The sequence below is a fragment of the Etheostoma cragini genome, chromosome 3 (genome assembly GCF_013103735.1).
Source record: "Etheostoma cragini isolate CJK2018 chromosome 3, CSU_Ecrag_1.0, whole genome shotgun sequence".
NCBI classification, from domain to species: Eukaryota; Metazoa; Chordata; class Actinopteri; order Perciformes; family Percidae; genus Etheostoma; species Etheostoma cragini.
The window spans coordinates 13,098,741-13,125,448 of record NC_048409.1 but is presented as its reverse complement, the minus strand read 5'-3'; the positions used below and the strand labels follow the sequence as shown (position 1 = coordinate 13,125,448).

The 26,708-nt window shown below is 40.1% G+C and overlaps 6 protein-coding genes across 10 annotated transcripts in view; 3 read left to right on the top strand and 3 right to left on the bottom strand.

The window, feature by feature from the left end:
- Positions 1-193: 193 nt before the first annotated feature.
- Positions 194-3,024, bottom strand: LOC117942035. Its single transcript, XM_034867318.1, has 7 exons — positions 2,913-3,024; positions 2,727-2,819; positions 2,427-2,637; positions 2,166-2,328; positions 1,163-1,351; positions 908-1,082; positions 194-407 (listed from the first exon to the last, which is right to left on the bottom strand). Exons 1-7 carry the CDS (start codon positions 3,010-3,012, stop codon positions 253-255), a joined length of 1,086 nt encoding a protein of 361 aa, XP_034723209.1. The 5' UTR covers positions 3,013-3,024; the 3' UTR covers positions 194-252.
- A 225-nt stretch (positions 3,025-3,249) lies between these two features.
- Positions 3,250-5,741, bottom strand: LOC117942340. Its single transcript, XM_034867751.1, has 4 exons — positions 5,385-5,741; positions 4,895-5,118; positions 4,053-4,214; positions 3,250-3,459 (listed from the first exon to the last, which is right to left on the bottom strand). Exons 1-4 carry the CDS (start codon positions 5,506-5,508, stop codon positions 3,250-3,252), a joined length of 720 nt encoding a protein of 239 aa, XP_034723642.1. The 5' UTR covers positions 5,509-5,741.
- A 1,733-nt stretch (positions 5,742-7,474) lies between these two features.
- zgc:162608 (uncharacterized protein LOC100037332 homolog) lies at positions 7,475-9,359 on the top strand. Of its 2 annotated transcripts, none has more exons than XM_034867319.1 (4): positions 7,475-7,538; positions 7,671-7,729; positions 7,816-7,891; positions 8,033-9,359. In XM_034867319.1, the coding sequence occupies exons 2-4, from the start codon at positions 7,681-7,683 to the stop codon at positions 8,886-8,888; spliced, it is 981 nt and encodes a 326-aa protein (XP_034723210.1). In that variant the 5' UTR covers positions 7,475-7,538; positions 7,671-7,680; the 3' UTR covers positions 8,889-9,359. The 2 variants fall into 2 exon arrangements, with proteins under 2 accessions (XP_034723210.1, XP_034723211.1); XM_034867320.1 differs by having other exon boundaries at positions 7,520-7,544.
- Positions 9,360-9,517: 158 nt separating this feature from the next.
- LOC117942032 (zona pellucida-like domain-containing protein 1) lies at positions 9,518-13,550 on the bottom strand. Its single transcript, XM_034867316.1, has 11 exons — positions 13,388-13,550; positions 13,045-13,169; positions 12,535-12,761; positions 12,147-12,337; positions 11,936-12,008; positions 11,750-11,847; positions 11,533-11,616; positions 11,252-11,423; positions 9,938-10,037; positions 9,822-9,845; positions 9,518-9,716 (listed from the first exon to the last, which is right to left on the bottom strand). The coding sequence occupies exons 2-11, from the start codon at positions 13,136-13,138 to the stop codon at positions 9,571-9,573; spliced, it is 1,209 nt and encodes a 402-aa protein (XP_034723207.1). The 5' UTR covers positions 13,139-13,169; positions 13,388-13,550; the 3' UTR covers positions 9,518-9,570.
- A 5,370-nt stretch (positions 13,551-18,920) lies between these two features.
- laynb (layilin b) lies at positions 18,921-24,345 on the top strand. The gene is made up of 7 exons (XM_034867317.1): positions 18,921-19,174; positions 20,430-20,736; positions 20,920-21,077; positions 21,873-21,917; positions 22,602-22,679; positions 23,050-23,167; positions 23,777-24,345. The coding sequence occupies exons 1-7, from the start codon at positions 19,102-19,104 to the stop codon at positions 24,102-24,104; spliced, it is 1,107 nt and encodes a 368-aa protein (XP_034723208.1). The 5' UTR covers positions 18,921-19,101; the 3' UTR covers positions 24,105-24,345.
- A 2,036-nt stretch (positions 24,346-26,381) lies between these two features.
- sik2b (salt-inducible kinase 2b) overlaps positions 26,382-26,708 on the top strand; it is a 39,310-nt gene continuing 38,983 nt past the window's right edge. For 3 of the 4 annotated variants that reach the window (XM_034867839.1, XM_034867837.1, XM_034867841.1), the window contains exon 1: positions 26,383-26,708. This exon is cut by the window's right edge and continues 216 nt beyond it. The gene's annotated coding sequence lies outside the window, so the exon portion shown is untranslated. The other variant, XM_034867838.1, reaches the window with a different exon arrangement.

The window sequence follows — 26,708 nt, the reverse complement described above, 5'->3', positions numbered from 1 at the left end:
CATATTTAGCATACTGACATGAGTGTGGTGCCAAAAATGTACAATTATACCTTTTTTCCTAAAAGTTAGATCTTTGACACATCTTAAATTATCTCTTGAAATATCTCTGAAACAGTTCAAAGGGAAATACTTACTGGTGTCCAAGAAAATGGAATAAAGCTAAGATAACAGTGGCATTCATCAGAGTATGTGTGACAGAAAAGAGGATGTAAATGTCAATCATTTCACATACTGTATGTTTTAGCATTTAAACTAAGAGCTACTGGCCTCAGTGGTAAGCTGCCCCAGCCGTGTGGTGACAGACAGACTCTGTTTGAGAAGGAGGCCGTAGAAGGTGTTGCTGCTGAAAGCCTCCAGATCCACTTGGTGCTCATAATCCCAGAATTCCTCCAAGGTATCTCCACAGGCTGTTGTCAAAAGAGTGTAACACAAAGAGGGACAGAGACAGAGATCAGCAGAATGTAAAGAACACATGTTTTGAAGAGAACTTTTAGGAGCGAGCATAATGTGCTGCCTCAGGAAGATCAATGAGCTTGAAGTCTATCTGCATGTTCTGTTAAATCCACTCAAATGTTCATTTTTAGTGCTCACTTTACTTTATGTATGACCATAAGAAAGTAACTGAATCATTTTACTCTTTATGATACAAGCAAACAGCTTCCACTTCTTTCTCTCCCCCTAAATAACAACAAACGACATTTGGACTGTTGACATTTTTACTATTTATCAGGAATGTGACAAGAGCCTTTCAACAATAATTGGTTGTGTGGGAGAAACGCTCACAGGGGTGTTTGTGTGTGTGTGTGTGTGTGTGTGTGTGGGTGTGTGTGTGTGTGTGTGTGTGTGTGGGGGTGTGTGTGTGTGTGTGTGTGTGTGTGTGTGTGTTGTAACAGCTACAATATTGCACCTGGCTGAATGGAGTCTTGTGTCATTCTAGCTTGTTGGTTTCGGTGTATCTTCTTAACTGAGACCACCCTTGAACCTTTTGATGAGTAGTCGTCCATGTGGTAGGCCAACTGTAACAACCTATACCGCGCTCTGATTGGCTCCTTCTCAGGCCATCCATATTCACGGAAAAGGATCTAAATATGGGACAGACGAATGAAAGTGAATAAGTAATACTTTGAACATGTAAAAGTGAGTTTTGTGTTTTTACACTAACCAGCAGTGTAACACATAAACAGAGGATGACCACGGCTCCAAATAGCAGTCCTCCTGTCACCAGCCAATCTGGCCTCAGTAACAGGTTGCGTCTCCTCCTGATTCCTACCCTGGTCACATGACGAGGGATGGTGGGGAAGAAGGGGCCGGGCTCATAACACTGGCCGCCTGCAGGCATCACCCGCACATACTGAATAAGAAGTAATAAGAAGAGAGCAGAAAATGAGGGAATATTTTACAGTAAATTAACATTAATATAACAATTGGCTTTGCGTAGACATAAATTTGTCAGCTGATGTTTCCAATATGTATATTTGGATTGCTGGGGGGACTTAGTGTCAGACGCTTTAGTGCGTACATTTTTTTGTACTAAGACCATTGCCAAATGAGTTAATGCAAAGCTCCACAAAACTCAATCCGGATTTCTCATTATGGTTATCCTTAGAAACTGGTGTAGTCTTGAGTGAAGATAATGAGCTCTTCTGAAGAGTCCATCATGTTTTTTAACCCTCCGTGTCCTCCTTGGTTACAAGTATCTGTGGGAGTGGGGTTGGGGTGCTCGGTCGCAGAAAGATTGCATCATGTGGATGCTACAACAGTGTTGTTGTCGTTACTTAGAATTCCTCATAGGGAAGACAGAAACTACGCACTATAGCTTTAAACATGCCCTGTGAAATGCTAAACAATTGGTGGTGTTGAAGAGTAATATTTTGATTTGCAGATCTCTCTTCTATTTGTATCAAGTTCTCTACCAGCAAATGCATGCAAACGCCCGTTTACACCATGGGTTAAGTATTGACCTGTTACTCTTGGATTTGCACCTTTACCACGAAAAAAAGGTTCTTATGTTGTTTTGCATCAGCAGAACAAGCAGTCAGAGGAGCAATTATGAATACACAATGCAATTTGGTAAGGAATATTGAAATGTTAAAAACTACTTGTTGGTCCATACTTTATATTTCACAGGGTACCTTTTACGCTTATATTATTTTAAATATAGTCACCAGTTGTTTGTGCTGATCGCTGCTCAGACTAAAAACATATACTCCAGGCTGGCTAAAGACCACCGCAAAGAAGATGGGATGAGTCCAAGACAGAGTCATTTCTTCTTTTAGCAGTCTGAATGCCCCCCAGTCGAAATCGCTATTTGTGTTGTACAAGTTGTCACTGAAAGACATGAAGTAAGGATTAAGATAAACTAAGTCAGAACACAGTTACATAGCAGTAAAGGTTGACAGAATAAATGTGTATGGTGTCTGACTTACAGATCATACTGTGGATAGTGACGCGTGTCAACAGTGAACAGAATAACGTCGCCCAAATGGAGACACGCTGTGGGATTCAGAATTCCATTTACAATTGTTTCATCCTTGACATCACTCTTGTTTCCCTTCCTGCGGCTGAAATTCACTTCTCTTCCTTCACTACTGATGTTTTCAACTTCAGTGACCTCCCAGAGAACGTCAGAATCTCTTTCTAAAAGAGCAACAGCACAGGACTTTGATCATGAATCATTCATTACTATTTTTTTAATGACCAAACAATATTGTTTTGTTGTGACAAACCAGCTAAGCTCTGAAAGTCATGCTGTGTTTTGACAGGGAACAGTTGCTGAAGTTCCTTTGCCAGGCCGCTGACAAGGCCGAGGAAGCCTGTCTCTGCAATCAGACAAGGGAGAGAAAGATGTGGGAGACAACTCAAGAGAGAGATAGAGACAGAGAGCCAGACAGAGTCACTTTGTGTGTCTCTACCTGTTGTCTGAACAATGTAGACATCATGTGAGGAATTGATAGGGCTGCTGCACAGATGAGTCCCCTGGGAGTCCAAGTGTTTAAAAACTGTCTCCAGCATGCTGCCTGAGACGCCCATAACCTGCACACACACAATAGCATAATTGGCCAATAATAGGTCACTACAAAACACGAGAGACTTGTCCTACAATTTTCCTGCTGGGATGATAAAGGTTTGACATGCATTGTCTGAAAAGGTAGTGTACAAAGGGTTTTAATTTTATTGACCCGGATTGCTAAAAAGCATACATTCTTTCTGTATTTTGTTTTTTGTGCATGAATATGTGGCTGTTTGTGTTTATGTAATTCTGCACATGCCTTTGCATACCTGACTGCCATCACGCCACACCAGCTCCATTTCTTTGTTGGACAAGCAGTGGAGCTTTAGCTCAGCAGCTGTCCTTTTCCTGCAAAGGCCTCCACACGCAGCTCTTCCAGGAGGCTCTCTGCAAACACACAGACCCAACTCTCCATCGTAACCCTGGAAATCCTCCGCAGATTGACACACCTACAGGAAAGTTAACCAATGCAAAGCTAGTATTAGGCTTCATTAGTCAACTCCTTCTCGAAACCGGTCAAATATTACTTATTTTGTTGTTGTTGCTTGGAGCAGCGTGTAAGTGTTTTTTTAATCTAAAAACCATACCAAAAAGTGGCAGCTTTTGTTCAACGTATGCTTGGTTTGAGTGAGTGATTATAGGTGTAAGGTCATCTGTACCAAAGAATGCTATGGAGGGCAGTGACAAAAATAAACACTGCATGGGGAGAACACCTTGCTAACCGACCAACACAGGAAGCAGACTATGGTTAATTATTAAGTGGAATGAATACAAGCCTCTACTAGATAAATTATTGTCAGGTTCAATAGGAAAGGGTAAAGACATCTAGGTTGGACTCATTGGCATTGTCTGTGATTGTATAGTGTATTTTGTCAGTTTGTTCTGTAAACAGATCAGAGTCTACAGCCTATCAGAATCCCCATGCATCGTTTAAACAGATATTCAGGATGTTTCCTGTGTCATTCTGTAAAAGAGATGCCAACAACCTTTGTTCTACTTTAATGTGTGCATCTGTGTGTGATATGATTGCATAAGGTCTAACCTGCTGCCTGCAGTGAAGTGACCACTGATATCTGTCCAGACAGTCTCCATACTGGGTACGTGTTTTTCCATCTCTACAAACAGCATACACTTTGTGAACACACGCATCTCCGTTGTTGGTGGGTTGGTAGTCAATGGTGCAGAGGCACAACCCATCACTGGTCTGCAGAGAAGTCAGCAGGCTTCAAACAGTGTAATGACCATTCATTCATTTAATCATTCATTACTTCATTAATTCATTCATATCTTCCTTCATTGCTTTCTTCCTTCATTAATTCCTTTCTTCATTGATTTCATCCTTCAGTGATTCCCTCATTGCTTTTCCTTCCTTCCTTCCATCATTTATTTATTTATTTATTTATGCATACATTTGACATTTGTTCTTACTAATACCCATGCATCAGATAGCGAAAAGAAATCTCATTCTCCTTGTTGTGAGCTGACGAGCGGAGGGCTCAGCACCTGTTAACACAAGGTAACAAGACCCTACTGCGAGGGAACATGATCTAGAGCTCTTTCAGCTTGAAGAGATTGTTCAGTCTAAAGTTTCTGAGTTCTCTCTCAGTGAGGAACCTACTCTCACATTAGTGTGCACAATGTATCACAGGATCCAAGAGTGACACAAAAAAAAACATAGACTTGAGAAATTAGAGTTCTTCTTCTAGTTTTTACAGAATAAAGAAGGAGCTCACAAGACAAAAACGCAAGTGGGTGATTGGTAGCCTGCAGTAGGAGGTGTTGGTGTTGATGATGAAAACGGTCACAAAAGCACACCAGACAGAACACACATGCTGCAGGAATGACTGGCTTGATCCTCCAATGGTATGAAAAGAAATTTGTCACCTGGAAAGTCTGTCCCTCTCCCAGGCAGATGCATGTGTCCTGACCAGACAGAGGCTGCTGAGCCACAGGGCCACAGGGCAAGGAGGCAACCAGACCTGGTCTTGGACAGTAGTGGTGAGGAGGACACATCAGACAGCTGTCTATGGAAATGGCACCAGCAGTTGGCCCATAGGTTCCCTTGGGACAGGGGAATGGGGTGAAGCTTTCCAAAGGGCAGTAAAAACCTATTATAGATAAATAAATAAATAAATACAAAGAAGTACACAGGTTAACGGCAAAGTCAGTGTTGTCACTGTCAAGAGAAAGCATCAGAATAAAGTTTGTGAAACTTTTTGTAAGACTCAAAAAAAAAGACCAAAGAACAACATTATGTAAGTGGCTAGGCAGAGAAAATGTAAAACGTAATGTTCATCTGATGGTATGCATCAAATACCACTTTTTTTTTTGTCATGTTATCAAAAGATTATTATGTGCAGTCAGGACAGCCTACCTGGCTGGCAGGGTAGCCTCTCCTGGAACTGTTGACTCAAGTTGCTTCCATGAACCAGAGTAAGGAGCACAGCGCTCAGCCACCACACAAACCTGAAACTTGTGTGTCTGCATGTCTTTAGCATGGTTAATATGTGCACCTGCTGGTAAAGGACTGGTGCACATGTAACCCAGCTCTTTTCCAGACTCAGACAGACATTTTTGATTCTTCATCCAGGATCTGTAAACAGTCTCTTGGTTGCCTGCCTTGTTTTGGTCATAGCCAAGAAAGTAGTTATGAAGGTGCAGCAGTAACCTCACTCCCTTGATCTCCTGTCTGCTGTAGACATTGCCCGATATGTCTGCTGGTAGACAGAGCTGCAAGGTAAGTAGTGGGCTAGTTAGTCTGCAGAACTTTCAATGGCCTGCTGAATGATTTATGAGGCCTGCAAGGTAAGGTGACAGTGACAGTGGAGGGGCTGGCTGCTGTGGGTGGAAAGTATAGCAGGGAAAACAGAGAGCACTGCTGCCGGGTGCTGCCAGCTCACATTACTGCATTTGTTCTTCTGAATCCTACCATGAAACTGATTAAAGATTTGGCTTCCAATGTACATCAACGCAGCTTTGCTTTAGCGGATTCTACTAAGCACTATGTGCGTCACAGCAGCTGCTAAATTCTTATTGAAATTCACAGATTACTGGAAACTCAGATATCTGCTCAGATAAATTACCAGAACTTATGCAAGCCAGCTGCTACTTTAAACTTCACTTCACACATTGAATATCATTACTGCTGTTCATTTGTGTTTACTTTTTGATAAGAGTATGACAAGTGGTGGGTCATTAATAGCAACGCGTTTCTGTTTTATCTGTCCAATGAGTGTAAATGCATTATAGTGCAAAAAAATGCTTCATGCAGTATTTAATGTGTGTGACCTGCATCTGCTACACACATTTAACTTTATTTGGTAAAAGTTGAAGTTGTTCTTTTCGCTCTGTTGTTGTATTAAAATAAATATTGGACTTTGGATAAGTGGCATAACTCACATATTGCATCATGGTAGCCATGGACTATGATCGTCAAATGACGTCTCTTAAGTTACCTAAGTAACTAAACAGTATCAACTTTCACCCACATATCCATGTCACTGGTGCAAAGACCCTCAACATCGCCTTCACAAATAATTTAATGAGATCAGAGAGAGGAAATCATTTAAAACATGAAGCTTTTCAATGCATTTTGTCTGCATTGACAATGCAGACAAATGCAGAAACGTCACACGGTGCAGTGTAAATGAGCATGAAGAATCATTAATGCACTTAAATTTGACTTGTAAATTGCCTGTTTGCTTGTGAATTTCTTGATTAGTTGGTAAAAAGATGGGGTACAGAAAAACAGAAGAGTTTGGCACAATCAGCAGTGTTTTCTTGTGCTTGTCTTATAGCCACTCTGTCCTGTCTAGCGCCACAAACATTGATATATAAACCCTTTAGTGTACTGTCAAGCATCCAAAACAAACTTTCCTAATCAAGGCTCCATGGGATGAATTCTTACACAATTGAAAACACACTAAACATTAAAAAGCCACAACAGTCACAGTGGGTCAAACAAGTGACCCCGTTGTAAATATTCATACAATTCGGATTCCTGGCAAAGTGGGTCATTGACGTCAAAAGCCAGAAATCCAGCCACATTTGTTATCTGGCTGTGGACACACAAACTTGAACTGGTTGAACCTATTTTTAGGCGCTCTAATAAATTTCTTGAACATACCACATTTTCAACATTTTCTTTTCATTACTGTGAGAGCATTATCATGAAAGCATTGTTATCTTATTGCAGTATTTTTTATTGTTATTCTGTCATGCTTCTTATCAAAAATCTTTCTCCCTTTGACACACTATCTTAAATATGTGTCCTAATTGACATGACATCATACAAGAATGCTGTTAAGTTTCATGAAAGTTCTACAGTGGACGCTACTGACATGGCCACACACTGTGTGTAGGTGTGTGTGTGCGGGTGTGTGCGCGTGTGTGTTTGTGTTCCGTCATGAGTGTGACCCTCCACGTGTTGATTGTTGACACAAGCAGAGTTTGGGCTGCCGCTCTGATAACAAGGACCTTTATAAGTCAGATGAGAGGAGAAGTCACTATGCAGTCCTCTGATCCTCAGGTAAAGGCAAGCCTCTTTTCAACTTATTGATTTTCTTCTTGTCTTCTGTCTTACACCAAGAAGGGAATATGTGTAAAGTAATTTATAGATACAGGAAATCTTACATTTTCTTTTTCATCTGTCTCTCCACAGAAAGATAAACATGTGTCTAGTCAGTGTGATCTTCGCCCTGTCATTCTTGACAACTTCAGGTATGCATTGCTCCAAAAATGCTGTTTAATACACTTTACTTTGCAATGGATTTCTTTTTTTTCATGTATTTTTTCTTTGTCTGTAGCACATCCACTTCATCGTAACACCAGGGAGGCAATCTGGAATGATTCAAAGAACTCAGAACTCAGCAAAGATGTGGAGTAAGTTGACCAAACTACTCTAAACTCATACACTGTTTAAGACCTGAAATAAATGTGCATCCATACACTCAAGTTGAAAATTTAAAGAGAAACCATTTCAAAATCCCCTCCTAAATTGACGCTTTTGTCTCCTTTACTCAGTCAGATCTACAAGACCCACATAGACAGCAGCGGCCTTTACAACCCAGATAACCAGAGCAAAAACCCTGTTGCAGAGGAGATGCAACGCAAACTTATCATGGAGTCGGAGCGTCTGCGTAATCGTCTGCAACAAGAGCTGGCCGAGCTGCGCGAGAGGTTGTCCCCATCTCCAGCCCCCCTCAGCTCCGCTCTTGCCAGCATGAGGGAGCGCTTGGGTCCCTTCACCCAGCAGCTCCAGAGCTCTCTCAGCAGCAACACCCGAGATCTGTGTGGTCAGCTGAGCCTCTATCTGCAGGGCCTGGAGACAGCAGAGGCCCAGTCAGAGGCCACTCCGGCTCTGTATCAGGAAGCCTTCCACTGGATGAGTCAAACCCTGGAGCAAAGCAGCTCTGAGGTGGCTAACCTCATCAGCGATTTCCATACTAAAACCATAGGGGTGGTCGAACATCTGAAAGCGATAAATGCTAAGGAGCAAGATGTTGCCATCTCAGAGCACTGGCAAGAAATTAGCTCCAGGTTGGGACAGGAAGTTAGTTCTCTGAGAGTGGAGGCACAGAACAGAGTGGGGGCTGTCAAGGCAGAGCTTACTGCTCTTCTAGAAACGCCACGGCCTAGTAAGGCTGAAGTGACAGCCAGTTTGGAGCGGTTCTGCCAAAATGCAGTCCTGCAGAGCCAACTGTTTCAGGCCCGGATGGATAGGCTGTTTGAAGGCCTGGAAGAGGAACTGGAGGTCCAGGGAGCCTCCAGCCTGTCTCCTTCTTCCTCCTCCACATCCTTACAGCCAGGAAGCTATTTGCAGGAGGACTTCTCCGTTAAACTCTCTGCTCTGATCCAAGACATTCTGCACTCAGTGTAGTAACTGAAACTACTGTAAATTTTTACAAAAAACAATTACAACAAATATCCATTATGGTCCTATTAAGTGTATCATTTGACTTGTATTTTCATCCATAAATGTGGTTTGTTTTTTGCCATTGTACCAGCAAAGTAAGTCTGTAAATATTTATGAGTGTTTGGTTTTGATTGATGTATTTGTTTCATTCTACATGTGAATAAGTGTGTAAATGTCAGTATATCTTTATGTTATATACTGTAAATCAGAAAGTGCAACATCAACCTGATATCAAACATAGTTTTTAATATGTACAAAACAGATCTGACTTGTATACTGCAGATTACAGTCTTTAAAATGTATATCTTTGTATATATGTATATAAATGTTTTAAGAAATGATGTTCTGTACATGTTACCCAAGAACTAGTGAGACTGTCTGACCGGTAGGAAAGTTTTATCAAAAGACATAACATATTAAAATGAACAACTGCCTCACATTGTTAATGTTTCTTTTTTGACAGGTTTGACTATTCCATCATAACCGATAAATGACGTGAAGTATACAGAGGAGGTTATATAAAATACCAATGTATTGCTAGGTTTCCATGGTCACCAGAAAACACATTTGATTATTACTGACAAATCGCAACATTATCAGATTACAATATGCTGTGAGGCGACAAGGCAAAGACAATTTGTCATATTCAAGGTAATCCTCCCGCCCAAATAAACTTCTTCAGGGCGAACCAGCCACCAAGAACCAGCAAGACAGCAGCAGCCAAGCCAAACACCACCCCCACCACCAGGCCCGCCACGTTCACGTTAGCCCGCTCTGATGGCATGTTGTTACCTGATTCAAACAGGGAGAGATAAATGAAGATTGCTCTTTGGGTTGTCCTAAAATCTTTCAAGGTACACATGTTTCTAATGAGGAATTTGATCACAATGTACTCACTGTAGGCAGCAGCATGTGGTGTGTCTGTAAAACAGGAAGATAAGAAAGAGAGTCAGAGAAAAAGTCAACGTTTTTTATCATGGTTCAACATAGTAATGTCTGTTGCTGGTTCTTACTTTCTCCGGCAGTGTAAAGAGGTCCAACTGAAACAGTGGCAGACTCACTGGTTTCTTTTCCAAAAGGAGTCACAGATCTTTTTCTTCTGTTGTTACAGGACTGAAAAACAACAAACATGTTGTATTTTATGATAAAATTAAAAAGGAAAATGTTAAAGACCAGTTAGCTAGGGTACACACCCCTGGAATGACCAAGGACCTCTGTAATAGTCGTGTCCTATCATTCTTCCTACATTTCCTGTCATCTCCCTATACTGTCAGTGTGGGACTTATAGTAAATTTTTCCTATATAACACTGGGACAGTATGCATTTGGCATGGGTGAGTACAAAAGTACAGGCACTGTGGGCAGCCATGAGGGGTCCTGTACAATTCAGTAAACACTGTGGTTTAAATCCAATATCCAGAGTGCGGCCAGGAATTAGGCTGAAATGTGTGTGTTCTGTGATTACAAGAGGGCATAGTAGTTGTTTTTATAGGTTTTATAGTGTACTAATACAGATTTTAAACAAACATACATGTCATAGTTGATGTTATAATGCAATGTGAGTAAATGTGACGGAAATGTTATTTAGTAAATCTCTGAAAAAGGCACTCGGCTCAATTTAGCTAAATAGATAACCGGCGGCGTTGTGTGTGTCTTGCCTGTGTGAATTTGTGTGTTGTGAGTGCTGTGAGTGCGGGCCGTGTTGTAATATGGTCGTTCGTATTTTATGCACATTCATATGAATAAAAGTTACACTAGTAGGAGTAAACACTGCCGTGAATGAGGGTGACGTGTGTCTTCTGTGATTACTGAAAATAATTTGCTTTCCTAAAAACCATGCAGGCCTGGAAAATCCTTCCATACATCCAAGTGTGTAACATCAGATATTTACTAAGGCCATAAAATGCCCAGAAAAAAATATTCATTCTCCAGAAATGTCTTGCAATCCTGTCAGAAACATGTTGTTCATAAGAGTCAGGCAGTGTTGGGAAAGTTACTTTTAAAATGCAGTGTTTGGTCGTTACTTGTTACTTCTTAAAAAGTAAGCCGTTACTTTACCTGTTACCCCCTGTGGAAAGTAACTTTTTACATTACTTTGTAACGCGTTACAAACAACACTGGTTTTGGGTTTGTTAAAGCTTTGAATGTGACCCACTGTCTAGATACTGGATAGAAAATTGTATATATCTATATTTTTAAACAGGGAAGTTACGTACATGGTTATGTATATATTCAAATCTCTGCCCTAGACATATTGACATGGGGTACCTTCGAAAGTTGTCTTTGAAAATGTCTTCAAAGCAGACTCATTTGCTCCTGACTACTTACAGACAGCAGCTCTTTACATTTGCCGGGCTCACAGAGTCTCAGTATGCAGTGCAGATAGATGCTGGACTTTTCCAAGTTGCGGTGCTGAACAAAGCGGAAGGCCTCAAAGTTAAATCGGGCAACCATGGAAACGCCATTGCTTGTCACAGACGTCTTGTTTTCCACTGAACAGCTAACAGAGAGCAGAATAATTGAAATAGAGTTCATATTTTAAAAAAGGGATATTGTGGTTTAATTATGTCCACCATGTGAAAAGCTGTTAATGACGTGTGCGTCCATACCCTGCGAAGAAGTTGTGCTGCTCATTTTTTGACATGTTGTAAGGAGATGGAGTGGCAAAGCACTGATCCAGCAGTACATGGAAACTAAAAAGAGGCCAGTTGGCCAATGAGTTAGTTTGCTACAAAAACAGTGTACTCACATTTATTTCCATATATTTGTTTTCATATAAGCAAATTCACTATGAGCATCAACTCAACCAAATGTACGTTTACCTACTTTCCTGTGAGGTTAACAGCCTTGACCTCCACGTAGATCTTGGTTCGCAGCTCAAGGCCTGTCGAAGGTACCACTAATGGAAAGCCATAATTAGAGTCCTGGAAAAATAAGACACAATAAAATAAACCATGAGGAATTGCTCTCTAGTAAACTTGGTATACTATGTAAATTATTTCATGTACTTACATTAAAAACACTCATTTTGAGTGAATCGATGAAGGTTCCGTTATTGTCAGTGGTCGCCACGGATACTGAGGAGCTAAACACAAAATCATAGAAAAAGAAAATGACTATGAACAAATGGTATGTGTTGCCTGAGACAAAATGGTAACATGGTAACAGAAATGTCCCATTTGCACAATGTAGGCTCTTTTTTTAAGATGTTATGATTACTCACGCTACAATCTCTGTGTTGTTGAGCAGGTATTCCAGTGGGTAGCGGCAGGAGAAACGATAGTAGAGGTCAGTGGAGTAGCTGATCACCCCTTGGTGGGAGCGAAGTGTGTCAATGAACCCGGTGATGATAACTGACTGAATACTTGAGAAGCTGCTGAAGGGACCTGTGGGGTCCGGGGCCTCATTTACAATCTGGAGACGACAAACAACATAATCAATACATCAGCTTCTTTGAAATTGTCACAGAACCCTAACTAAAAATGTTTTATCTGAACTCCTGTTGCAGTAAAATCACTGGAAATACTTTGTTTGACTCTATGTCAATATCTCCTTAAAACCTTCCAGTAGTTAATTATTGTTCACCATCTTCTACCAAAGTCTTTCAGCACCTGCAGAGACTGTCGGCAGGGGTTATCCTGGCTTTGGTTAACAGGAAGCTGGTAATGGATGACTGGAGGGTTGGCACTAGTGTCGCTAGAGCCCTTGCACTCCGTAGTGTTGTGCTTCCCGTTCAGAGCCAGGTCTGTGGTGTGGAAGCCCGACCACTGAACCGTACACAGGTTGATTGTCACGGTGATCATACTGGCGCCACATTCAATTGACATGTCTGAATTAACTATCAAAAAATGGAAAAAGAGAAACCAATAAGGATGATAGTATTGAATTAATTAGTGATTGAGAGCATATTTCCCATTGGAACCAGAGGTTAAATTAAAATGATCCAGTTGTTGCTGCTACTGCCGAGACCGAGATGAGAAATGAAGTCCATTACATTAAGCAGAGGGGAAAAGTCATTTTCTCAATTTCTATCGTCAACAAACACTGTGTGTTTTATTTGTGCAGAATGCTCATATAAAAAATGAAACCATTTGGCTCAGTGAAAGTGATAGTTAACCTACCTGGGGTCCTTTCATACTGAGATGAACAGTTGAAGAGACTCAGAGCTGGCTGCACAAGCACAACCAGCAGAAGGAGACAAATATGGATAGTCATGCTGTCTGGAGGAGACTCAAATTCATAAATTCTGTATTTAGAGGGAAAGAAATATACAAATAATTTAAAAAAAAATACCCTGACAACAGATACACAAATATGATTATTTAGAAATTAACATCTGCCCAATTTTCTGTATCAAATTTAGTTGCAAATGTTGTTTTGTCTAACTGAAACTGTTGACATTTTACCAAAAATGTTGCAATTTAAAATCAATACATTTCAAATAGACCTATGAGACAGTCTTACCTTAGCTCCTAACTGAGCAGGTGTCTCAGAAGTAGTTGTGCAGTGGGGCTTTTCTAGTGTTTGACAGCCACAAGACATCTAAAACCATAGAGGTGTGACTCTCCTCCCTTCAATTTATAGATCGCTGCGCACACACATGCACAATTACACACACACACACACACACACACACACACTAACACACACTTGCACTTTTCTACCCTAACTTCTTGTTTAGATGCCAGCATAGCAGGGTTCACTGTCAAATCTAAACCGAAAAGATTAATATTTCAGTGGGACTTGACACACATCCCTCAGGTTAACTACAACTGCTGTTTTAGGTTTCCCTCCGTCAAAAATTGACTATTGAAGGTGAAATAAGGGTTTAAACGTGGATGCAATGAACATATTCATAGTGAATAAACTTGCTTCAGGAATAGAACTGCATTTTGAAACTATGTCAACACAATTGTCCATGGTCAAATTTCTTCCATATTTCATATAAATACACTAAATTCAGAAAACTTAAACATAAATTTGTTTTATATGCTAATTCTATTGCTATCTTCTTTAATTAATAACTGAGATCCTGCACTGCATTGCAAATATACGGAAGAGGATTAGGGACACTGGTCAAAGATGTATAGGAGTTCTGACTTTGTCAGAATTCTGAGAATAAAGTCAGAATTCTGAGATCAAAGTCAGACTTTTGACTTTAATCTTAGAATTCTGAGAATTAAAAAAAGTCAGAATTCTGAGAATAAAATCTGAATTCTGAAAATGAAGTCAGAGTTCTGACTTTATTCTCAGAATTCTGAGATAAAGTCAGAACTCACAAAAAATGTTCAACAGTGGCCCTAATCCTCTTTCATACAAATAAATTACATCAACAACTCTACAAAAGTATAGCTTTCAAAAACGTGCAGAGATTCATCTTGAACGAAGGATTCATTTTCTTGAGAACAAAACCCCTTGAATGGTTGAAAGGTGATCATTCTTGCCACAAGCAATGAAGTCCTCTACTATCCAGGATTAACCTTTGTTAATTTACCTTGAATAACAACCCTTTCCGCTATTGTCTCCATAGACTTGCATTGCAGGTCATATAGCTATAGGCCACAATTCCACTGAGAAACCCTATTGTTCTTCAGAAATATAGAATGAAAAGGAGCATTGGTGTTTTTGCTAAAGTGCTCATGGTGAGAGAAGACATTTGTTACACTATCCACAGATGTTCTCTCTAGTACAATGTCTCCTGTCCTTGTCTGCGTCCGGTGATGTTACCTCTCAACTCGTTAACCATTCTTCTGCACTCTAATCACATTCTCCATTTCATTTTCTCCTCTGACTGCAGGGTCAAAGATAATGTCGGGATGGAGATATCTGGAAAATAATATTCACCTGTCAATAGATCTGATCTGATGTAAACTGCCATATAGCACATCTTTTGTAGCATATCATCACTCCCCAATGAAACCACCATGCAGCTCCAATTTTCCGGGATTTTGACAGATAAACGGAAAGATTAGTTAAGATTTCCTTCATGGGGTAGAAATATGAAAATGTCCCTGCTTCGAATAAGCTAAATATTTATTTTTTAACAAAAATTATATAGTAGAAATTAACAATAAAGCAACCATTTCTTCAGTAGGGAGGCTAAAGCTAGATACATTAGACACCAAGAGCGAGAATGGTTACTGACATATGACATTAGAGAACAATGAAAATGAGGCCCAAAGCGTGCTGAACACAGATTTAGTTTTAGAAGAAAGAGGATACACTGGGAAGGCAGTTGGGATACTGTGATACAATAAATCATTAGAGTAACTAAAGACCCCTCAGGGTGTGAAAAGAGCATGTTGCATTGACAAGTTTGTTTTCCAACATTGCAGAGGAGGTTTTGTAGAAGCGTGCATTATTTACTTGCGTAGCAAAAGTTATCTAATTAAATGTCCTCATTCTTCAAGCATATGAAATAAACAAAATCGATCAATGTCATTTAATTGTAAACGAATTATCCATATTCACGTAATCATACCATATATCCATTAAAAATACCCAACTACAAGTAAATGTCCAGCATTCAAAAGTGCATAGATTAAAAGAAGTATTATCAGCAAAATGTACCTAAAGTGATAAAAAGTTGCTCATTCTAATTCAAAACAATGTCCCCTGCGACGAAGACATCATTATACAGTATATGACAACATTAGTTTAATATTAATGGATAACATTGGTATTTCACTATTGTAGCTGATGTAGATACTTAATATAAAGTTATTTTAGTTCGGTCCAGTGGTTCACAACCTATGGATCCAAGAGACATTATAGGGAGTGTGAGGTTATTCATTACAAAAATATAAGTTCTGCTACTCACATTTTTAATTGTATATTTTTTGTGAAATACTGGGTGATTTTAACAGTTATACAAATAAAACCTTCTGAGAAGTTCAAAGTGGAAATGTGTCTTTGGTGGAACAACTTGGAACAAGAAATGGAGCCACAACAAAAAGATTTTTTGAAACTGTCAAAAGTAAAAAAACAATTAATAATAGTAAAAGATTGGGAACTGCTGGTTTAATCTTTAATATTGTTAGTGACCTGTATCTCCAGCTGTGAGACAATGTAGCACATTCCAGTAAAGTAGCATTACCTTAAAATTGTACATGATTAAAATACTTGTCTTTGGACAATAACACATTTGTGTCAAAGTGAATAGGAGTTGCTGCTCGGCCTCGTTTCATCAGTAGTTTGGTGTCATCTGCTGGCCAAAATTAGACAGAGCTCAAATGCCTCTTTGTCTCCGTCTGCTCGACTCGTGATCCACCAGCCTTTAGGAGTGCGAGCCAAGAGACGCAACTTCCTCCTCAATGAACAGACAGCACAGTGACAGCCATTGTTTATGTGGTTCTTATTCTGGCGTAGAAAAACTGCACATATTGCACATAAAGTTGGATAGACATGGGTTAATAGGGGCCCCTTAGCTCATTTTTGCTTCAGCACCCCTATCAGCTTAATCTAACAATGTGGCTGCCCTGATCCTGAAGGTGGGATGTCTGACTCTGATCATCTATTTTACAATTGTTATTTTAAATGTTTCTTTTTGATTTGTCATGTGGCCATCCTGGCTGTTGCTGTCTAGTTTTATGTAAACCCAAATGGACACTCAAATATACCAATTAATCTACATGGCATTTTTCAAATGCTCATGCCCCATTCAAAATGTTTAATTGCATTTAATTATAACACCTGCACATAGAGTCCAACATTAAAGTCCTGATGTGAAATTATCTGTCGTGGATTCCTGTTTAGCACAAATAATCTTTGAGACAAGCTCAACAGTCACAGCTCTTAATCACGAGAAAAACATTTGTCTGCATCAGCCATTAATCGAATGAGCTTTGAAAGGCTTTGAAAGAGCAAACTAAGGAAAACTCATTCAGTCACACATGACAAGCATCCAAAGGCTCAGTCTGACAACAAGACTCTCGCAAGACAGACACCCTTGTGTTAACAGCAGAGAGAGTCAGATAGAGAGAGTGGTAAACAACAAACCTACACACAGACAAACAGCCTGTGATTGTCTGTCCTCTCTCAGCCCAGAGCGGAGAGGTGCTGCTGTTTATTACTCTGCTTCCAATGTCATCTGTTGATGGATGTTGTTAAAATTTAAACAACATAAGAGGAGGACAAACTTCAGGCTGTGGTGCTTAATTGTGTACTGTAAACTGTTGTAGTTCAAGATACAATGACATGGGCTGCAGACAAAGGCCTCTAATAAGCAAGCCTATAAAAAGCAGAGCATGGCAGAGCATTGTGTTATTTTCTCTCTGTTTTGTACTATTTTTGCTGTACATGTCTTGCAGAGCAATTGTTAGTAGATATGTTTCAAATGAGAGGTTTACGTGTGTGTATTTTGATAGCAGTATACCTATACTGTAGTGTTGTTAGGTTGTGGTATACTGTATATGTTTTTCAAAGATAAGGTCTAAAGTTTCTTTAAAGCACTTTTTAAAGCACTGTATCACTGCACTGGTGGTTGAAATGTGGGAGTTAGTGAAGCAATTATATAGTTAAGAGAAATTTGAAGAATGCAATGCGTAGAGCTTCGGTTTAGTAAATAGTAAAAAATCATTTTCATACTCATCAAGCCATTCAATGACTGACTTGTGCAGCCTGTGGAAGGGAATGTTACGAAGTATTGTTGGATAGATTTGATCGCTCTGACCGTCTCTTTAGCGTAGTGTTGGGCAAATAGTGGGTTGTGGGCCACATCTGGCCCTCTGACAAAAATATTCGGGCCCCTAATAAGTTTTTCCTTTCATTGTTTACATAAAAACATAAATACAAATAAAACGGGCCTAACGTCTAATTTGGCCCCCATAATGAAGAGAAGCATGCAAACACCTTTGCTCTACCCCATTTTCCGCTATTTGAACTAGGCATATCAATGAAATTAAATCCAATACATTTACTGCATGAATGAGACAAATAAAATCCTACAAACAACTACATTTAACATGAAACAGCATTTTAGTCTTTTGGGGGAAAGTTTCAGTCTGATGGTTTTGCTGGATTAAACAGTGTGAAACGATTTATTTTTTGTTGTATAATCCACACGACTGCTGCAGAATTTTACAATCACTCATATTCTAGGAAATAAATCTGCAATGCCTGAAACCAAAGCAATGAACAGGAAGTGTGGTTCTAAAAAAAAATCTTTCCTCTTCCTCATCTGCATGCTTTCCTGTTTCAATCTCTCTCTCTCTCTCTCTCTCTCTCTCTCTCTCTCTCTCTCTCTCTCTCTCGCTCTCTCTCTTCCTCTTGATCTTTTATACTGTCCCTATCTCACTTTTGTCCTGGCTGTGCATCTCATTGTGTTGTCACAGTGAGTCAGTTTCCTTTCACACACTTACACTTGCTTCAAGGGAGATGTTTTTCAAATCACCAGCCATATCAGACACAGATAAACTAAGGAAATGGAATCACATCATATGAGGTAAACATGTTTACCAGACAAGGACATGGAAAAACTGAGATGTACTTATAACACGTACCATTAAAGTTTTTGAAGTCAACCTGCTTTCTTGCTTCATTTTCTCCTCTGAGCTATTCCCCCCCCCCCCCCCCCCCCCCCCCCCCCCCCCCCCCCCCCCCCCCCCCCCCCCCCCGGACAGCACTTTGTGTGTGTATATGTGTGTGTGTGTGTGTGTGTGTGTGTGCGTGCGTGCACGTGCGTGTTTGTGTGCGTGTGTGGTAAAAAGGAAGAAGAGATACTCATTCTTTATATTAATTCGGGGAGCATGATGAATACTTTGCACAAAGACCTCTATTCATCCCTTTATAATGACATTACTACATGTGGAATGGTATTTTGTTAATTTAGTAAAAGACACACGCTGCACAAATTCATACCTCAGTGGGTTTACATCTTGAGGGAAAAGAACCACTGAAAAGCAACAATAGGCTACTTTCTCTTTTTCAAAGCAAAAATGTTGGACGATATGTCACTCCTGATGTCCCCCCCCCCCCCCCCCCCCCCCCCCCCCCTCGGCCAGACGCCATATGCACGCCTCCACCAGACGACCCACTTATGACTGGACAGACCATTCGGCTGCCTCTATCAGTAGTCTGGTTATCAAAGGGTTTGAAAACCTGAAGTTTAACTTGTAAAAAGCTCGTTTACGCTTGATTCCAAGACTAATCTTGCAACACACTGGGGGGAACATGTAGACATGGATTTTATGAAGCTGTTTGGCACTGTTATCGCCGTTTTGTTCCACCCTGGATCCGCGTCTAAAATAAATGGTAAGAATTTATTTCGGAGGAACTAAAGCTCGCTTTTTAAATGTCACTGATACGGTGTAATGTTGTGTGTTTTGCTCCAAGGTAAGACTTAGACTTGTTTGTTTTTTACCGAGTAAGTTTTTGCAGTTTGCATGCAGCGCTGAACGAGGCTGTGCATTTGTTGTGGCCTAAGTTTGTTATATATTTTTGTGTTTTATTAAGTGGATTGAGGTAACGAGGTTGATACCAGAACCACCGTAAGAAGCTAACGCATACAGCAGGCCTATGTGCGTTTTAATGACAACCAGCATACAGCACAGCAAGCCTATGTGCGTTTTAATGACAACCAGACTGCAGCCATAGACTACAGCAGCACGCGATGTGCTGGAAAATGAACCTCAACAGGGCGTGTTTACATCAGTGATTTGAAGTAGGAGGTCACATCGTTTTTCTCCCTTTAATCTTATAGTAGCCTACCCATAACAATGCTACAGTGCTTACTATGATACTGTAACAGCAGCATGTACTGACTACACCAATATGCAACAGATACCCACATCCATAGACTCATGTTCTTTTATCTGTAAGGTAAAAATAGAAATGATAGAAGCAATGTTTATAATAGAGATAAATTGTTTATTCTTGGCTTTTTTTCTGGAACTTAAAAATTCTCTCACATGATAACCTCACTTGTTCTCAACTCCTATACAACCTGTACTGAGGGGTCACAGGTAGACAAGACTTTGTATCAATGGGTCAGAAGCAATAAAAAGGTTAGGAACCACTGGTTTAATTTACTGTCTGTTTATTAGTTGGAATATTAACAACATCAAAAAGACCCGTAAGTGATGTTCCATCTGTGCCTTAGACCATCATTAATTTTTGAAAGCCATAATAAACATACTGCAGTCAATAATAAAGCAACGCGTTGTGCCACCTCAGCAACCCACTGCATTTCAGACGCATTCAGTTCTCACAATGCACCACTGCATCAAAACTATTTTAATGGCACATTACCAATCTAGCTAAAACGTCTTTTTTAAGGCCTTAAAAATATAGCTTTTACACTGTAATTTCACTAACATATAGTTTACCCTTCCCACGTTGCAGGAAAATGTGGAAAGACAGGCCAACAAGTTCTGGTTCCCAATTTGTCTGTGATGCCAGATAGGTTGTTTATAATCTTCTTGCCATGTGGGTGTCACAGGAAGTCTTCAGAAAAATAAGCCTTCACTTATCTTGTTTTTTTTACCCTGATGCCGACTGTGGTGTCCAGGCCAAAGGATCTGTCGGCGCGGGACAGAGCGCCCATGCTACAAGGTGTCCTACATCCAGGACAGCAGGCAGAGGCTGACCTTCGAGGATGCCAGGCAGGCCTGCATGTCGGATGGAGGCGACTTGCTCAGCATTGAAACAGAAAGCGAGCAGCGGCTGATGGGGAGGTTTATACAGCAGCTGCAGGCTGGAGATGGAGACTTCTGGATCGGGCTCCGACGCAGCCCACAGCGTTACAGGGCAGGCACCACAAGCCCAGGGTGTCCCTCGCAGTACTATTGGCTGGATGGAAGCAAGGCAAAGTTCAGGTCTACAAAGGGTGTAGTCATATAATTGTATTAAATGGTGCTTGTGTGGGAATGATGGAATGTCTACAGTCCTTTGCAAGAATTTGGGAATGACAAATTCAGATATAAAGTAAAATTGCATTCAATTATGTGAATTGTCCAACATGCTATACACTTTGAAAAGTCTGCATCCATTTGTTGTAGGAACTGGCATTGGGACGAGCCATCGTGTGGTGTTGAAATGTGTGTGGTTCTCTACTACCAGCCCTCTGCACCACCCGACGAACAAGGTCATTTCCCGTTCCAGTGGAACGATGACAACTGCAACTCCAAAAACAACTTTGTGTGCAAATACCCGGAAGGTGAGCCAGTAGTAGATCACATACACTGGGCTGTTGTACCTGGCTGCGCAGGACTGGGAATTTTTGACATTCGGCCCTCTTGGTTTTATTTGGTTCTTAAATCCACAAAATCTGAATTTTATCCATCTGTTTATCCAAAACCATTATTAAAATGTTGCCACCGCAGTTGACCACTAGCACTAAACAAGTCATGTGCAATTTTAAATGTTGGTTGTCTGGATTACTGTAAAGTTCTACTCTCTGGTAAGCCCAAAATGTATATATCGACTTCCAGGCAGCGCTGCAACCGTTGACTTCAAGGCACCTAACCCCCCCCGACTAACCTTTGTCTAATCGTAGTCCCTTTTTGGCAGCCTGGAAGGTGACGTTGGGTGCTTGAATCACCAAACACTCTTTAAGCTACCGTATATATCTTAAATATTTATTTTTAAATTAACCTTTTTGGTTTAGAGTCCTTTTAAGGGACTCAAAACTGTGAAACAACCCTTCACTGAGCCTGTGTTGAAGACTTTGTGCAACAACCTAAAGCACATTTTTTATTTTATTTAAACAGTTTACTTCTCTGAAGACAATTTGGGGCTCTCTTTTTTATTTTTTTGATCAATCTTTCCTTTTTTTCTGATTCTTTGGTTGTTTATCTTTTCTTTTTTTCTATTGCGGATGTGAGACGGTGCTTGAATGTGTGCCTTCGTGTATTTAAGCTTTTTATGAAGTGATTGAAGTAGCGATGATTACGTAATTTGCAAGGATGGAATGACTGTTTGATGTTAACTGACTTTTCTCTGTCTTTTACAGAAAAAGTACCAGTAGTTACTGAGGAAGGGAACACAGCACATGCAGGTATAACTGTACCTGACTACCCCACACATGCTGTCCTTGAATGCATGATGATTCTATATATAGATAACAAGTGACTGCAGTTTTATACTAAAAGTCTGACTAAACCACCACATTACTACTTTATTATTACTTTACTACTTACTTTAAATTTTAACTTCCCTTTTGTGTAACTAAAGACCTATAGTGGTCAAAATATAATAATGTTAATGTATTATGTATTGTTTGGGTTGTACGTTACAGTACATGTATGATGCATTCATGCTTGTCGCAAATAACTTTCCCTTAAAGATAGATTTTACTCTTAAATTTTAGATTTTATCTTAGATTTTACTTTTAAAATAGTCAAAATAACATGTTTTACAAAAGGTCAATCAACACATATTCAAAAGTAATAATACACATGTATACACATATATTGTGAAAAATTTCAAATAGTCTACTTAAGCTGACGGTTCATAGAGATGCTTGTGATAACATCATCTAACAATAAGGAAATTTCAAACGTGAAATTCAAACCTTTAGGCACCAAACATGGAATTTGTTTTACATGATGCTTTTAATATTTCAAATCAAATTCTTGACTTGTTTAGTTTATTGTTTTTTTCTAATTAGATAAACAATGCTGTGTGTCATAATTTTTTCATGTCATATTCAACTGGTGAACTTGTTCTCTGGTTGCTCTAGTTCCATCTCTGAGGCCAAACATATTCTTAACTACAGAGAGAGATGAAAGGATAAAAATAGGAGTACCTGAGTCATCAGGTAAGAAAAATAAAATAACACTTTTATAAGTATATTTACTATTGATACTTGGCGGGCTCTAACTATTCAATGATAAAGCTCTAGTCACCCCCAACCGGTCGAGGCAGATGACCCCCCACCCTGAGCCATGGTTCTGCTAGAGGTGTCTGCCTCTTAAAGGAAGTTTTTCCTTGGCTCTGTGACCTAGTGCTTGCTCTTGGTGGGAACTGTTGGGTTTCTGTAAATAACATCACAGAGTACGGTCTAGACCTGCTCTTTATGGAAAGCACAATGAGATAACTGTTGTTGCGATTAAGCCCTATATAAATAAAATCGAAAGGAATAGTCATCTAACAAGAAGTTTTGCCAAGTAATGTTCTTTCCTTTGCAGTGTCTCTCTCAGACAACACCCTTTATGTTTCCTACATCCTTTATGCAACTATGCCTGCTCTGCTACTGCTGCTGTTTGCAGCCGCTGGATTCTTCTGCTATAAACAGCGTGCTAAGAGGTAAAAGCAACCGTAAAAAGTGCACGCTGTCATACATGTAACACAAACATGAAACATTGTGTTTCTGGATAGAGAGTAATACAGTGACACATATAGAAGCCTTTTTAATAGATAGAATTTCCTTTTATGAAGAAGAAGACATTTTCTGAGCTCACTAGATGGTGCTCTCTGTTCAACAAAGGGTTGAAAACACAATGAATTGCAAGAAGGTTAAAGGAAGCACAATGCAGTCTGTTTTCAACCCTTTGTTGAACAGAGTGCCATCTAGTGAGCTCAGAACATAAAAACAGTGGTTTGCGAAGCTTCATTTGACCATCACTAATGTTAATATATCTGTGCATAATGCGTTTATTTAATATTCAAGAACATCAATGCAGCTCTACTGCAAGCTCTACTAATTACTCAGTTTTGGCCAATGTAAGCACACATTTTCTAAGGGTATACTGTATACAAATACCTTCATGTATATTTGGTCTTAGAAAAGTTTGTGGTTCGAAACAAGTGGAAATGTGTTTTCTAACTTCATGTGGCCTGTAACGAGGTTCACTAATCAGCAACATGTTGTGATGATCACGATGCGCTTTTTAATGTAATTTCTTACATATTCAGGAGGAAGACAGAAACAGCAGCTACAGCAAGCTACCCCAGCAGATCAAAACCGTGGATGTCAACAACAGCATCACCTTACGCCATACAAGGACCTTACGCCTTTAGTGACATTAGCAAACTGCCGCCTCACACTGCTCTGGACAGCAGCGGACCAGCAGACATCCTGAAACAGCACTCCGGTGCTCCTTTCCAGGACTTCCATTGTGACGACTATGAGAATGTGTCATGTGCAGAAAGGGAGAGCGGCTTTGTGACCAATGACATCTATGAGACCTGCAGAGCCCAGAGCCGGCAGACTGGTTGGGTGGAAAATGAGATATATGGATAACGCTGTTGATTTAGCCATATCTGGTCTCTTTGAGTGTCAACTTCATACCAGCTATAGAATACGACCCAGTTACGGAGGAACACAATGTTCTCAATCCTTTTCTTCCTGTACACCCTACTGGTTGCTTGTGTGGTGCATGCCAACTAAACATGTGTCCATGTCAACCTGGACTTGGACCTATATTCAAATAATCTCCTGTTTGTACCTCCAGTGCTGCATTCTGAGCACCCACATAAGTCACATAAAAGCTTAAAGCAGATTTTCCCAAAATAATGTCAACTGTGAGTCCATATTTAGGCCCCAAACTTCCCAGAGCCCCAACAATAAAGAGTTGTCAAATTGGGAATCTATGTGATAAATGTGTTTTTTTTCTCTATATATATATATATATATATATATATATATATATATATATATATATATATATATATATATATAATGTCAGCATTCTTTACCAATCATAGTTGTGTGCGTTAGTATGCGAACATTTGCTAATTAGCACCAAAGACAATAGGGAATCCAATCCAATAGTTTAGACACTTTACTCTGAGCCACAACTCTGTCAACCTTATGGGGATGCTATAACATTGTGATGCATCATCTGGACAAATTCTCTGACAAATTATGTAACTTCACAGCAGCGCGAAGGCTTTGGTTTCAAAGAATGAACTCAAATACGCATTTCTGAGTCAGGGCAGGTTAGCGGTACAGCAGTGCTGCTATATTTTGGCATGATGGATTGCACATTTAACCATGGGTATAAGTGCACGTTTTGACAACTCACGCAAGGTTACTCAACTTGTAAACAATCCAAAAATAGACTATTCAGCCGCTTTCAAAACACATCACTAGAAATTATGAGACACAAGGACAAATAGATCCTGTTGTCTTTATATAACAGTCGAGTTGTCCTATTTAGGGACTATTCCGACCCTTTCTCTAAACCTAAAGAGTGGTGTCAGCCCAGTGCAAGGCTTCCTGTTTGGACTCTGATGTCAGGGTACAGGAGAGTACATGCGGAAACACTGATGACAGAACTCCGCTAACCCCAGTAAACCTCAAAGCTGTTGGCTTTCCCAGACCCCACCTGACTGTGTGGGAAATTCAACCCTTCCACTAATCTGACAGTACAGAGAGTTTTTAGGCGTGACCATTTTTGAGTATGTCAATGTCATGAATTCTTTCATCAATGTTTGCTTGTAAGTGCCTGCCTTGTAAATTTGTAAAATTATCATGGATAAACATTACTAAACACAAATGCCTTTGTTATTTCTGAGTGGGCTGCTGGGTCTGTGTCTCAGAAATATGTAGCAAGCCCAGTAAGGAGAGGCTGAGTGTGTTCTTGGAGAATGTTAGACAGGAAATGCCAAAAGCACATCTGGAACTCTTACATTCAGGAAGTCTATGCGTGACAGCGGAGGCCTTCGGAGTGCTGCTCTGTCCGCCCGTAATCCACTGCTCTGTGTTGGAGCCGTCACTGCATGAGCTGAAGAGAACTGGGTGTGAACGTGTGCTGAATCTTAAACATGACGTGATCGTTAGATGTCAAATAAAGTTTGCTTACAAGATGTTGTAGTTGTATTCCTTATTTATTAATATTTGAGAATATGAGAAGGGGAGTGTCTGTGTGACATTAGATGGGTGTGAATAAAAAAATGCCTGTTACTAAAGTAAGTACCAATACTTTATAAAAAACTTTATATATATATATATATATATTGTATTGGAAATGTTCTATTTTCTCCAACAGATGGTGCTGTTATGTAGCTGATCAAAAGTGTCTTTGTGGCTGATAAAATGCTTAGTTTCACATGAGGTCCTGCCATGTTACATTATGTAATGTTAAATATTATATAGAATGTTTAATGGCAATTACAAATTTGTTTGGATTATATGACTAGAGGTAGAAATACTGTGAATTGTCTTTTCTTTTAAACGTTAAATCCTTGCATATTATTTTGTTTAAAAAAATCCATTCATTTTTGCAGAGCACATTAGGCCTACTACCAGAAAGTAAAACATGCAGTTTCAGGTTAATTTACAATGAATTTAACCCTTTTCCCTTTTCACTCGCGGCCTCATTAAACACCTGCAGGGCGAAACTTTAAAGTTACCTTTGCGTGCAATCAAGCAGGGCAGACAAGCAAACAGATTTCAGAATAGCAATTTTACCGGTTGACGTAAGAGGTGGGTCTGGTTGTCTTGGCAACCAATTGGCACTGAAGTGTGGAGCGGCCTCGTGGCCACGCCTCCTGTACAAATACCCCTATGGCTTTGACGTCAATACACGTCAACCAGAGAACATGATGCCTCTTTGCAAGTCAACTCGTGTGCTCTGTAGCTGATAGAGGCACCTCGAACTGAAATAGTATAGCTCTATTGTATTGGAGAACGTAGTGTGACAGCCCCCGGGTTCAGCAAATGGCCTGCTTCGTATCGCTGCACTGACGGGAGAGTGTTGCCAAATTGGCGTTCAAGCTGGCAGGGCGACACCGAAATCAACTTTGTCTATTTTTAATGGACACGCTTCGAGCAGCAGCAGCAGCAGCAGCGGCGGCGGCGGGCGGTTTGTTTTCCTTTGGTCTTTATCTGTAGCTGCTCAAG